The sequence below is a fragment of the Papilio polytes genome, unplaced genomic scaffold, assembly GCF_000836215.1.
Source record: "Papilio polytes unplaced genomic scaffold, Ppol_1.0 DF824158.1, whole genome shotgun sequence".
Taxonomy (NCBI): domain Eukaryota; kingdom Metazoa; phylum Arthropoda; class Insecta; order Lepidoptera; family Papilionidae; genus Papilio; species Papilio polytes.
In genome coordinates this window covers 688,748-701,792 of record NW_013525046.1, presented here as the reverse complement: position 1 = coordinate 701,792, position 13,045 = coordinate 688,748, and the positions used below count along the sequence as shown (strand labels likewise).

The 13,045-nt window shown below is 34.8% G+C and overlaps 4 protein-coding genes and 1 long non-coding RNA gene across 5 annotated transcripts in view; 3 read left to right on the top strand and 2 right to left on the bottom strand.

Moving 5' to 3' along the window:
- LOC106111553 (DDB1- and CUL4-associated factor 7) overlaps positions 1–1,452 on the top strand; it is a 5,354-nt gene extending 3,902 nt beyond the window's left edge. The window contains exon 8 of the mRNA XM_013293677.1: positions 649–1,452. Coding sequence (XP_013149131.1) covers positions 649–878 — 230 coding nt within the window. The 3' untranslated portion in view covers positions 879–1,452. The remainder of the gene's footprint in view (positions 1–648) is intronic.
- Positions 1,453–4,459: 3,007 nt separating this feature from the next.
- On the bottom strand, positions 4,460–7,127 carry LOC106111622 (spermatogenesis-associated protein 5). The gene is made up of 2 exons (XM_013293756.1): positions 6,557–7,127; positions 4,460–6,383 (listed from the first exon to the last, which is right to left on the bottom strand). The coding sequence occupies exons 1-2, from the start codon at positions 6,903–6,905 to the stop codon at positions 4,495–4,497; spliced, it is 2,238 nt and encodes a 745-aa protein (XP_013149210.1). The 5' UTR covers positions 6,906–7,127; the 3' UTR covers positions 4,460–4,494.
- Positions 7,128–8,187: 1,060 nt separating this feature from the next.
- Positions 8,188–10,091, top strand: LOC106111633 (gamma-secretase subunit Aph-1b). The gene is made up of 3 exons (XM_013293768.1): positions 8,188–8,608; positions 8,688–8,861; positions 9,250–10,091. Exons 1-3 carry the CDS (start codon positions 8,387–8,389, stop codon positions 9,574–9,576), a joined length of 723 nt encoding a protein of 240 aa, XP_013149222.1. The 5' UTR covers positions 8,188–8,386; the 3' UTR covers positions 9,577–10,091.
- Positions 10,092–10,098: 7 nt separating this feature from the next.
- Positions 10,099–10,927, bottom strand: LOC106111634. Its single transcript, XM_013293769.1, has 3 exons — positions 10,768–10,927; positions 10,482–10,592; positions 10,099–10,403 (listed from the first exon to the last, which is right to left on the bottom strand). Exons 1-3 carry the CDS (start codon positions 10,845–10,847, stop codon positions 10,199–10,201), a joined length of 396 nt encoding a protein of 131 aa, XP_013149223.1. The 5' UTR covers positions 10,848–10,927; the 3' UTR covers positions 10,099–10,198.
- A 1,414-nt stretch (positions 10,928–12,341) lies between these two features.
- The window catches only part of LOC106111635, a 4,103-nt gene continuing 3,399 nt past the window's right edge, over positions 12,342–13,045 (top strand). The window contains exon 1 of the long non-coding RNA XR_001226182.1: positions 12,342–12,892. This is a non-coding gene — a long non-coding RNA (uncharacterized LOC106111635). The remainder of the gene's footprint in view (positions 12,893–13,045) is intronic.

Genomic DNA, 13,045 nt, shown 5'->3' with positions numbered 1-13,045 from the left:
CCCCCCCCTGGCACCAAAGCTGGATCCGCCCTTGATACATTGAAATGACTAACGGTGTGGAAAATTTAATTCTGAGGGTAGATCATAAACATGACCCACACCCACACACTCTTACACATAACAGAATGTATGTCGGAATTACTAACGGTGTGGAAAATTCCGAAGGTAGATATGAAAAATGGTAACTTATACTCCATTGTGGGCACGCATATCGAAGATAATGAAATAATAATCGCGTAATATCAATAACGCAGACCTTCAATCTTAAGTGAAAACTGCATACACTAACCTGATTGCAAACATTTACAGATTAAATAATTGAGTTTATACATGCGTCTTTTGATTTTCGCATTGACATTTATCAATCCAATCAGCGTTTTCCGTTCAAAAACTCAAATTAAATTAGCAATTCAAAACGATTTTAAACGTTGCTAGCACTCAAAATTATTATTTAACTAGCTTTTGCCCGCGATTCCGTACAAAAGGAATTAAAAAAAAAAAAAAATTGAATAGCCTAGTGTTCTTCCGGACTGTTCTTCATTTATGCCTTTCATAGAGATCCCTTCAGCACTTTAAGCTACAAACAACAAACATCCATCTAAACTTTCGCATTTATATTACTATCATAGTCACTTTTACCGTTCAATAACAATAATATCCCGTTCCACGTGTGTTCAAGTTCGTGTCACATCTGCACTGCGGGGGACGACCACCAGGCGCTGATCTGGGACATCCAGCAGATGCCGCGCGCCATCGAAGACCCCATCCTCGCCTACACCGCCGCGGAGGGCGAGGTCAACCAGATACAGTGGGGCGCCACGCAGCCCGACTGGATCGCCATCTGCTACAACAGACACACCGAGATCCTGCGCGTCTAGCTGCGCTGCCACCTCCACCTGCACCTCCTGCACTTCAGGTACTATGAAGGATATGATACGGGACTTTTACATTACAAGTTCGGACTTTTACAAACTGTAATCGGACTTTTACAATATAAGTTCGAACTTTTACAAACTTAAATCGGACTTTTACAAACTAAGTGCTGATTTTACAAAATAAGTTCGGACTTTTACAAACTAAAGTCGGGCTTTTACAAACTAAGTTCTCTAAAAAAAGTCGGAATTAAATTTGTAAATCTCAAAATTAGTATTTTGTTTGTAATAGTCCGAATTTTTTGTAAAAGTTACAAAACTAAATTGTGAATCACAAATTATGTCAGGATTTAAAATTCAAATTGTACTTTGTAATAGAATTTGTTATGTAAATGTTTGAATTTGAAGTTTAAAAGTTGTAAAAAGACAACCGACAAGGAAACATGAAAATGTCATTAACTTGATGCTGTGCGTAAAAATGTATTTTTCAAGTAGATTTACAATATCCGCAATATTAACACATAAAAGGTGACAAAGATTAAGACAAAAATAAGTAATTGAAGAGTTATTGAAAAAAAAAGTAAAAAAAAAACCATACATACGAATTGAGTACCTCCTTCTTTTGGGAAGTCGGTCAAAAATAATAGTCATTGTTGATTTTAAATGAAATCGCTAAGCGAATTTTCTGTACTAAAGTTGGCACTATTTTGGAAACTAAGAACATACGCACACCTTTGACTAAACTATCGCACAACCGTGCGATTGTCAATTGTTTAGCCAATTAAACTGTTTAGCACATTTAAAATCGATTGTGCGCTCCATATAAGCTTATAGGAATCAAAGCGAGACAACAGTTGTGCGATAGTTTAGTCTTAAGTGTGTGCTCTTAAAGTAATGGGATCTCAAAATTAACTCTTACTTTGAGAGATCTAATTTTTTTTTATAACATAAGGTAAACGAGCAAGCGGACACCTGAATCCGCCAATATGGCGAAGCGACTGCCCATAGACATCCGCAAATGCAGATGCGTTGCCGACCCTTATCAAACGGAGGAAGAGACGCACATAAAGAGGATATTTCCCCTTCCTATGCATCTCCTCCCCCGTCAAATCTGCTTCCTTTCCCATCCTCTCCTTTAAGAAAATGGTGGTAAAGAGAAAGGGACTTAATTTTTATATCATCCTATAATAAATTATATTTAATGGTATTTGATGGCAAAAAAAAACTAAAAAAATATTGAAATAATCCATGGTGTGTAATTGATTACTCTTTTAAGACTGATCATATAATAAATAGCACATTATAAGCATAAATTTTACTATAAAGGCTGCCATACACGGTGCTTCAAACAGTCCGTGTATGGCGGCTTTAAGTATTTTAATTGGTACAAAATTGTCAAGGATAGGTTTTATAACCTTATATATATTGGAATTTGCTTATGTAACGTTTTATCATTGTTTAAATATCTTATATAAATAATGGTAAATCATTACAAATCCAATTAGAAGCGTTTAAAGGTAATTTAATTTGAACAGTAGTTAAAATAGTGAATATAATGTTGGTAAGGTAATTTAGTCAGTTTCCATTGCCGAAACATGTATAAAAACGTCTTTTTTATCTATACTAATATAAAGAGGAAGGATTTGTATTTATAGATTTTTGTATGTATTGAAATAACTCAGATACTGGACAGATTTCAAAAATTCTTGCACACTTGAAAAGCTAGGCTATATTTTTAATTTCAGTCGGGAGGCTTTGATATGTGTTTCGACAATGAAAACTCATTAGAAAACCTGATATCGTTTTGTAGTTGTTTTATTGATGCAATAATTGTAGTGGTAAATATAGTTGTAATGTACAGGGTGTTCGGGGAATATGTGTACAACGAAGTGCTTTGTTTCTTGGCCAAAAATATGATTTAACTAAACTTTCATCTGTCCAAAGTTGTGTAGTTTAAATGCTAGATGATTCCTAAGTTTTTGAAAACTTACATTTCTTCAAATATTTTGGGTTTCTTTTGGTTATATTTTATTTAAACCGTAGATTCGATACTGACACATTTCTAAGCAAACACATGTTAAAATTTTATCTGAACTTAAAAACAACAGTATAAACAGTATAAAATTAAAAATCAATCATATTTTTAACCACCTGTGTAATCACTGTTAATCTTTTTTTTTATAATTTACAATATATTGGTTTCTTCATAAAATTTTGATTAGTCACATTTTCCTAAAAAAATGTTTTCCAAATTCTTAAGCATTTAACTATTGTGTGAACATTAAAATGTAAATAATTCTTCCAGTACATAATTCCTGAACACCCTGTTTAACAATTTCAGTTTTAATATATTGACAAACTGAAGTTATGAAAACCAATAGTATTAAGTTTAGATAATTGTTCTTGGATAAAATTCTTAATTGTGTGGTAGTGACAACTTCAATTAAGTTTTCAAGGTATGATATATGAATTACCCAACTTTTACATCAGAATAGGCACAAAACATGCTTATTATCAACTTCTACTCTCGAATCTATCATACTTCATACTAATATTATAAATGCGAAAGTTTAGATGGATGGATGGATGTTTGTTAGAGTTTGTAGCCTAAACGGCTGAACAGATTTGGATGAAATTTGGTATAGATGTAGAGGGTAGTCTGGAAGAACACATAGGCTACTCACTTTTGTTTTTTTTTAGTACCACGCGGACGGAGTCGCGAGCGAAAGCTAGTTTAACAAAGTACATTTTCATTTGCTTGCATTGGCGAGGTAGTCGTGGATGGAAATGTGAGTTACCACACCCCACGTGTCCCGTGTGTTATATGAAGTTATAGCATATGTGCATTTTGTATATTGTTAAAAAAATTAATTTTTTATTGAAAGAAATATCAGGTCAAAAAATTGCAATTAATTGCACAATTACATAAATGAGTGTTTGAGGTAATTAAATGAAACAATCATTTTGTATACAATGTTGTACAGAATTTATTATACATTAGTACAAAATATAACTTCAATTTGAAAAGAAAAAGCATTCAAAAATAAAAATAAAAACATCTTTTCTTTGTAAAGCAACACAAATAGTTTAAAATCACACTTGACTTGTATGTTATACAATGATAATTTAATTCTCGTTTGACGACTTAGGCTTTGGTAATTACAAAAGCAGAGTCTGAAAATCTAGACCGAGTCAGTCAACCTTAACATAGGCTTTGAGCCTCAAGAGTGGGAACATAAGAGTTGACACAATTCCAGCCTGAAATCAATACACTTACAAAATGAATACTTGCATTTCAATGTAGAAAACTTTAGTGTCTTCTTGTAAGTCAATATAATGCTGAAATTGTACAAGTCGTAGTTGAATTTAATTCTTAGAAATGTGATTTTTTTTAAATTAATCTTTTATTTAATTTATACACCAATAGTAAACGTAATTTGTAAGCTTAAATATTATGTAATAAATGATATAAACACAAAATAGTTTTATTCTACACTGACTTTTAAAATTACCTTATTAGGATACACACCAATGTCTTAATAAATAAATTTTGTAGCGGTAAAAAAAGGAAGCATGAACGTTTTTTGCTGACACCAATATTAAATTATTAGCGTATTGTCGTTTACTCAGATCTTAGACCCAAAGAAAATTCCTCGTACACCCTCAACAAAGACTCGGGAGTACGAGGGATAAAATCTATGAATACACGTTCAAAATGTTCCATCCTGACTTCCTGGCAATCTATGTCCCTCTCCAATGCATTTAAAGCTGCCTCGTGACACAACGCTTCTAACTCCGCTCCCGAGAATCCTTCCGTTTTAGCTGCGAGAACGTGCGGGTTCACATCGTCGCTAACACTCATTTTAGACAATTTCAACTCTAGTATCTGCAATCTTGTCTCGATATCAGGCAGTGGCACGTAAATAAGACGATCCAGACGTCCAGGTCTCAGCAACGCTCGGTCCATTCTGTCCGGGCGGTTGGTAGCTGCTACTATCGTGACAGCTTTCAGTGGCACCACACCGTCCAGCTCCGTCAGCAGCTGCGCCAGCACCCGCTCGTGCACCCCCGCCTCGCCCGAGCCGCGCTCCCCGCCTATAGCATCCATTTCATCAAAGAAAATTATAGAAGGAGCCACCTGACGCGCTTTTCTAAACAAATCCCTGACCGCCTTTTCTGATTCACCGACCCATTTGGAAAATAATTCTGGCCCTTTGATTGATAAGAAATTGAGACCACTTTCTGTCGCCAAGGCTTTTGCGATCATGGTCTTTGAGCAGCCGGGTGGTCCATACAGCAGCACTCCACTCGGCGGCCGAATGCCCAGCCGCTTGAAACTCTCGGCATGCTTCAGAGGCCATTCCACAGCTTGACGTAATTTCAGTTTTAAATCATCTTGTCCTCCAATATCTGACCATCTGACGTTCGGAACTTCTATTAGTAGCTCTCTCATAGCGCTAGGCCTTACGACAGTCAATGCAGTTAACATGTGTTCCTTGAGTATGAAGTCACTATTATCTTTAATACATCTCAGAGAAGCTTGTGTGCACAGGTTAACAATATCAGCGGCGACGTAGCCGTGAGCTAAATCAGATATCGAGTCGATATCCTGTGAGGAAATTTTATTGGGCAGACTTTGTAACAAGGTATACAAAATGTCTTTACGTCTAATTCTATCAGGTATGGGCACTTCAATTTCTTTATCCAGCCTTCCGAACCGTCTTAACATTGGGTCTATGGCGTCCGGTTTCCTGGTTGTTGCGAGAACAAACACTCTATTTCCTTCTGAATGTAAGTTATCTAATAGTGAAACGAAAGCAGATGTTACTCTCCGTTCCTGCTCCGTGCTGCCTGACGAGCGTCGCGGGCATATTGTTTCAATCTCATCAACTAAAATTATAGTCGGTTCATTAGCGACAGCTTTTGCAAAAATATTTTTCATAGTTGCTTCAGTTTCTCCAAAGTATTTGCTGAAAATAGCTGGCCCATTCAACTCTAGATGGAAACAATGTAAATTTTCAATAAGATATTTACAAATAGCGGATTTCCCTATACCTGAATGACCATAAAGTAACAGACCTCGGGTCGGTTGGAAGTTGGCAAATGCACTTTCAATATTAAATGATATCTTGATTAATGTTTTTATTTCATCCAGAATATCATCAATGCCACCCAATTTGATCGGTTTCCTTTTCTTTTTTTCTTCCGTCTTCTCTTGTTCCCAAACAGTATTCTCATTAAGAACATACCATGCTAAGTTGCTATTCTCATCTTCTTCAGAATTAATTCTCTTCATCACAATTTCTAGTTTCCTACCAAAGTAATAGTAGACAAGAATGCTGCCAAATGAGATTAAAATATTGTTAAAGTGCTCCTTTAGAATTTCGGTAATATCTGACTCTACCTTATTGTCGTTAATTTTAAAGTAAACATGAAAGGCTGCTTTCAGCTGTCTAGAGAGCAATGACACTGTAACTTGACCCCCACCTCCACACCAAGCTCCAGACAAATCTGAAACAAACAATAATCTTGTAACTAGGAGGTATACATCAGTAGATTAATAATTGAAGAAAAATTTTGATGGGAAAAGCAACAGGTATTTTTCTCTACTAATATATTTTGTTAGAAGTGAAGTAGCTTTAGTTTACACATTAATGAAATATCCTCGATATAACGATAATTACCAGCAGCCGGTAGAATTACAGCAGCAGCTGCGGAAGATCTGGAAGGCCAGACGCGTTTCACGAGCTTAGGAGCGCCCAATCTGGTGAGTTCTACGGGTGCTCCGATGACTGCGCCGAGCAGAGATGCAGTTGTAGGATGTAATAGTACGGAATCGCGCGGGGCACCATCCGGCGGAGCGCTGCCCCGCTGCAAATATGTATGTAATTTGCCATCTTGCATATATGGACATTTCATTTGTTCTTTCGCGCATTTTAATTCCAAATGTATGTTTTTATCACTCGAGGGTATATTACAACCACAATGTTCACATTCTAACCACAATGTCTTTTTACTTTGTTTGGGTGCCATTTTTTAATGCACTGTAATAGCACTGTGCGTCTCACTGTAAGAGAATCAATTCAAAAACAGTGTCGTTCTTTTAAAATATAAACTCAAGGGCTCATCGGAAAGTCACAATAAATCGGAGATTTACCACATTTTAACTCATTGTCGACAAAAACAGCTCAGTCTTAGACAGACAGATCCATAAATGTCAATGAAGTGTCAATGATATTGATTTACTTATTTCGATACAGGCATACTAAGCAAAGACCCACATTCAGCAGTGGCCTGAGTGGACGACCTCAAGCTGGCAATGATGTTGATGTTGATGATGATGATGATGATGAAGATACTAAGAAAAAAAAACTCAATAGTCAATTGCCAATTTTTAATTTTGTTAAACTTAACAAATTCTTCATATGATAACAAGATTTTAAGACAGTAAATATCAAATCTCGTAAAAATAGTGGTAAGGCAAAGTATTTAAAAAAAAACTAATCTAAGTTTACTGGCTGCATGAAGATTGCCTTTGCTAATTTTTGGCAAACCTATTTTGTCCATCTGAATGACATAATGCGCTTTTTCCACTTGGGCAGTACAGTTATCAGTAACTTTCAAAATGTAGACTGTTATAATTTGTCTAATAAGTTAAAGATTAGTTTGACAATTTTGTAGGGATGGGTTATGTCAAATCAAGTATGAATCTTTTCAATTTTCGATTTTAACACTCATAGAAATTGGAATCGATGTATTTATAGTTTTACTATATTAATCAATATTAAAAACACTGTTTTTTTTTTTCATTCGGCCATCCAAAGTCCCATCCATCCATCAGTTATGAGAAATACAGAGAATGAGATTTAATAGTTTCTTACTAAAACGATCATGCATAATCTAAGTGGAATTCGTTAATATTATTTTCATCGCATCTCTATTCACTACTAGAACCGTCCCTTATTTTAACTAATAAGTAAATCATAATTTTAGTTTGAAAATGTTAAATGATCTAACCGAATATTGATAGTTAATACTTGTTCGTTATGCACTTATGTTCGTCCGTATGATACCATATGATACTATTAAGTACGGCATTTATCTTCATACAAATTTTATTCAATACTTTATAAACGAACTTTGACTTTATTAATAAACCTTAATTAGACAAACTATAATACTCTAAAACTATAATCTGTGTGAACGCCAATAGGCACCAGTGAGTCCATACATAGCAGTTGCCAGTTGCCACTGTCCAACTGTACTGGCCCAGTGTGAACGGGGTTTTATGACATGTAACATATTTCTTTTTCGTTATATTTTACGTTCATTGGTTGATGTTTTGTTTTCAATTGCCGTATAAAGAAATTCATAGTTTCTTTTTATTTATTAATTTAATTTATAAGTTGTACAAGATAAGTGATATTTAGGACATTGGTTTCGTAATGACAATATCTGCAAAATATATTCTATAAAGCAGTGAACAAATTCTAACTGTGTAAAGTTCTACAAAGATGACTCTCGCGGAATTCTTCAGCTGTTCATTGCTTGCATTCGGGGCACCCTTAGCGATGTTCGCGCTGACCATCGCCAACGACCCGGTGCGCATCATCATCATGATAGCGGCAGCGTTTGCCTGGCTGCTTTCATTCCTCGTGTCGTCTCTGGTGTGGTTTGCTGTGGTCCCTCTCCGATCTCAGCTTGCGTTTGGTATGGTTTTTGCTGTTATCATACAAGTGAGTATAAATCGTCTATATAAATAAATTTTAAGACAAAATTTTTACCAAATTTTGAAATACTCTGTATGAATTTTAGGAAGCATTTCGTTACGGCACCTACCGTCTATTAAGAAAGACTGAAGCAGGCTTGAAGGAGATCTCAGAGAATCATAATATTAGCAACAACAAAATGGAGATGGCCTATGTTTCAGGGCTTGGGTTTGGGACCATGAGTGGTGCATTTGCCCTTGTCAATGTACTCGCTGATTCAGTAAGTAACTATATATTACTAGAAATGTTTGACCATTTATTTCTCTGTATTCATGAAAACATAAAATGCTTTTTTTGGAGAACATTTTAGTCAAGTCAATATTATTGTCACACTAGCTTTTGCCTATGACTTTATACACACATAATTATAAGAAAATTAGTACAACTGATTATAATGTAGGAACTTACAGAGTGATGGAAGTTAAAAATAAAATTGTCTATTTTTTTTAACATAAATGAACCAGTGTTCGACCATGACTCCACCTAAACTAAGTGAAGACGTGGCCGAAGGATAGAGCATGTTATCTCAATAAGTGCTGATTCACCGTGCTCTTAAAGGCACCCATGATAATTAATCAATTTACATGTTAATATTATTTTATTTACAGGTTGGCCCTGGAACATTAGGTCTGTATGGTGGAACGGAATTCTTCTTTGTGACAAGTGCAGCGATGACACTTTGCATGATACTTCTTAATACATTCTGGAGTATAATATTCTTTAGCGGACTGGATGACAAGAACTACATGAAGATTACATGGGTCGTTGGATCCCATTTTCTTGTGTCTGGTTTGAGTTTATTAAATCGTAACCAGTGGTATGCGGCAACAATTCTCCCGTCATATATAGTTTTAGTTGCAACCGCAGTAATTGCATTTCGATCAGCCGGAGGTACCACGAAAGGGTTAATGCAAACCCTTGCTGCTAGATCATAAGAGATACATTTAGTGTTAGTTATCACATTCTGTTATTTATTAATACTTTAGATTTGTAACTTGTAAGTTTTAGTTGAAATGTTTATCATAATTGACATATTAATAGCTTTACTAAACTTTTCTCGCAAATTTGGGAACCCTTAAGTGCATGATGATGTATTTATACATTATTTTCCTTAGACAATTATTTAAAAAAAATTAATTTACCTTATTATCTGTTAAATTTACTACCTGTTTCAATCTATGGCACATAAAAAGAAGAAAATCATGTATTTAAGCAGAAATTTAAGCCATCTTTGTTTTTAAATAGCAATTTACTATATTTGTATATGTATAATTAAAAACAATATTAATATTTGTAATTGGACAGTTTTATTTTAACTTAACAATAAGTATATATTATAATTACATAGATTGATGTTTATCACAATTGTTGCAGTAGAGTTACAATTCCACAATAAAAATGTATCAAAACAGATGTTTCTTCAACAAGTATTAAAACAATTTTTATATTATCTGTCTTTTTTTATATCTTATAACAAATGAGCAAGCAAATGTTGCCCATAGACACAAAAATGCAGATACATCAACCTTTACTTTATGGTCTTAAATACTGAAGTTATTAATTGCCAGCATCATTGTCTTCAGCAAGTTCGCTAAGCAAGGAGTCCACAGTCCACACAATGTCTGCAGCGTCTGACTCCTCCACTTGAGGCACATATGACATGAGCACATCCAGAACAGCCTCCACACCCTCACTGGAGCCGCTCACACCACCACCAACCTCCGCTAATGTGTTCGCTGTTTCTGCATCTTTTTGGTTGGCACTACACATTTTGAAAGAAAAAAAATATTACTATAATAAAGACTTGATGCAATGCACTAAAGCTATAAGAAACACTCACATGGGTGGCATAGAAATTTCCTTCTCTAAAACGTCCTGTAAATCATCCAGGTCGGGTATAGTAGGTATATCGTCGATGGAGTCTGGAGATTTCTTGGGTATCACAAATTCTCTAAAAAAATATAAATTATATAAATACTTTGACTATAAAATTATTGACGAAGTTAAACAGTACTTACATGTATATAATTTAAAAATGCCTAAACAATAAAACACAAGGTTCGGAATGAAATAGAATCACGTAACTTGAAACGGAATTCAGAATAACGAAACCTATTTTAACTTACTTTGCCTCTATATGAGTTCCTTCTGCCCAGACCCCTACTTTCCGAGGTTCCGGCACACTGGAATTAAATGGTTCAGTCATAATTTCAAATCATTGAAATATAAACACAGTAACCTGTATAGTTGCTTAGCATCTGTACAGTACACACACAGAAATAAAAAACTTAACAGATGACAATGACAGTTTATGCAACGCTTCTTTTTGTCAGAATTTTCCCACAAAGTATATTAAAAAATCAAATGTATTCTGGATTTTAATGTTGCTTGGTTGCCGTGGAAGCAGACGCCTGGGATTAGCATGAAATTAAAAAAAATCTTCTATTTCCAGTCAGAGTCCAGGTAAAATCACTCCACTCACTCACCTGTTCCAGAAATATTGGCCAGGGCGCCTTTTTAAATTACATTTATAAAAAACGAGCTGTTGCCCGCGACTTTGTACGCGTGGTATTAGAAAACATACAAACTATATAAATTACAAAAAGCTACGTATCCCTCGGGAACCGGCCATTTCTCGGGGATGAAGCTTATCCCATGTGTACTCCAGTCTTTGTTTTATATCTGTGCCAAATTTCAATAAGATATGTTGAACCGTTTCAGAAGGATTGAGTAAACATTAAAAAACTAAATCAATGAATCTCACGGAAACCGTAACTATTCCATGGATAAAAAATAGCCTATGCGTTCTTCCAGACTATGCTCTAAACCTGTGTCAAATTCCATGGAGATCCGTTCAGCCGTTTAGGCTACAAACGCTAACAAACATCCATCCATCCATCCATCTATCCATCCATCCATCTAAACTTTCGCATTTATAATATTAGTAAGATTGCCTGTAATATGCCTGTTCATGTCAAAGACAGACAAACATTTTTATAAATGGGATTATCGTTGTCAACAAAGCAAATACAACACTACAACACCATTGGTCATCGTCGCGTAAAATGGATTTTTTCTTTTGATATTAGGTACTGTGCGTATTGATGTACATACAATGGAGTACCACAGATTCGAACTTTCGAACAGGTCGAAAACATGTTTTGACCTGACTTATTTTTATCAAAAATTGCTTCGTTTGGGAGTTAGAGGGCTGTGAGGGATTCACAAGTTGTTTGTTAATTCTTTTGCTGAAAGGCGTTCGAAAGTTTACTGATAAATCCCTCTTCCACTAACAGCGACCACGTCGTTCGTCTGCTCACTGACGCCAGTTAATAAATGACGTCGTAAGCCCATCGGCAGTGGTTTTGTGCATAAGTAGCAGTACAATATAGAAGAAAAAATGAAAATACCAACATGATCTTACGATAAAATCTTTATTTTTGAAATTATATAAAAATGAGAACATAATTAGCACATTTTGAATGTGTTTCATTGACTTGTGATGACACCATTGAAGTTGGAATTCAACATTTCATGTTGACATGAAGTATTGGTACAATTATTGCCTCAAGGCATTTGGTAACAAGCCTTTGAGAATCAATGTTTCAGCTTACATTAAAAGTTTACATTTTACTTTCAATTTAATGATTTAATCATAACAAAATATAAATTGATAAGAAATAAAACTTATATTTTTAAGATTTTTATTTTGACCTATCAATTGTTACAATATTTTTTGATCTTTGATCATTTTAGAAAAAAAAAATCACAAAACTTATATAAGAAAAGTAAAGTTAATCTCCATTTTAATACAAAACCACTAATATCAGCAGTATTTAGTTAAAAAATTAATAAACCATATTTTTTTTAATATTTATACATTATTAATTTGATTATGGAATATGTATAAATAACAATAACTATTACAATTTTCGAATATATAAGCACCAATTCTTGCACAAGTTAACATCAATATTATACATAAAAGTATGTACAAAGCAAAAAGTACCATTAGTTTCTGTCCCACTATTGACTGATAGAGGCTCAGATAGCATAAAAGTGATCAGTCAGAATACCAAAATGATATTTCCATCACATATTTTATACATTGTATTGTTATCAGACAATTTACAATTTGGTGGGACAGGCTCTAAATGATATAAATTTATTTACATTCTTGAAATTTGTTACTTTATAAACCAACCGCAATGGGCTAGCTTTGACAATGGCTAGGCCCCTAAATTAGGGTAGGTGTTAATGACGTGTAAGGCGACATCGGGGAAGACGAGGTGCAAGGGCGCGCGGGGGAGCGCCACCAATCGGCATCGATGCGCTCGCGATGTCATTCAGCGAAATTTCCGTTTATTAGACAAACGTGTTAACTATCTTTGTAAAAGTGCAAAT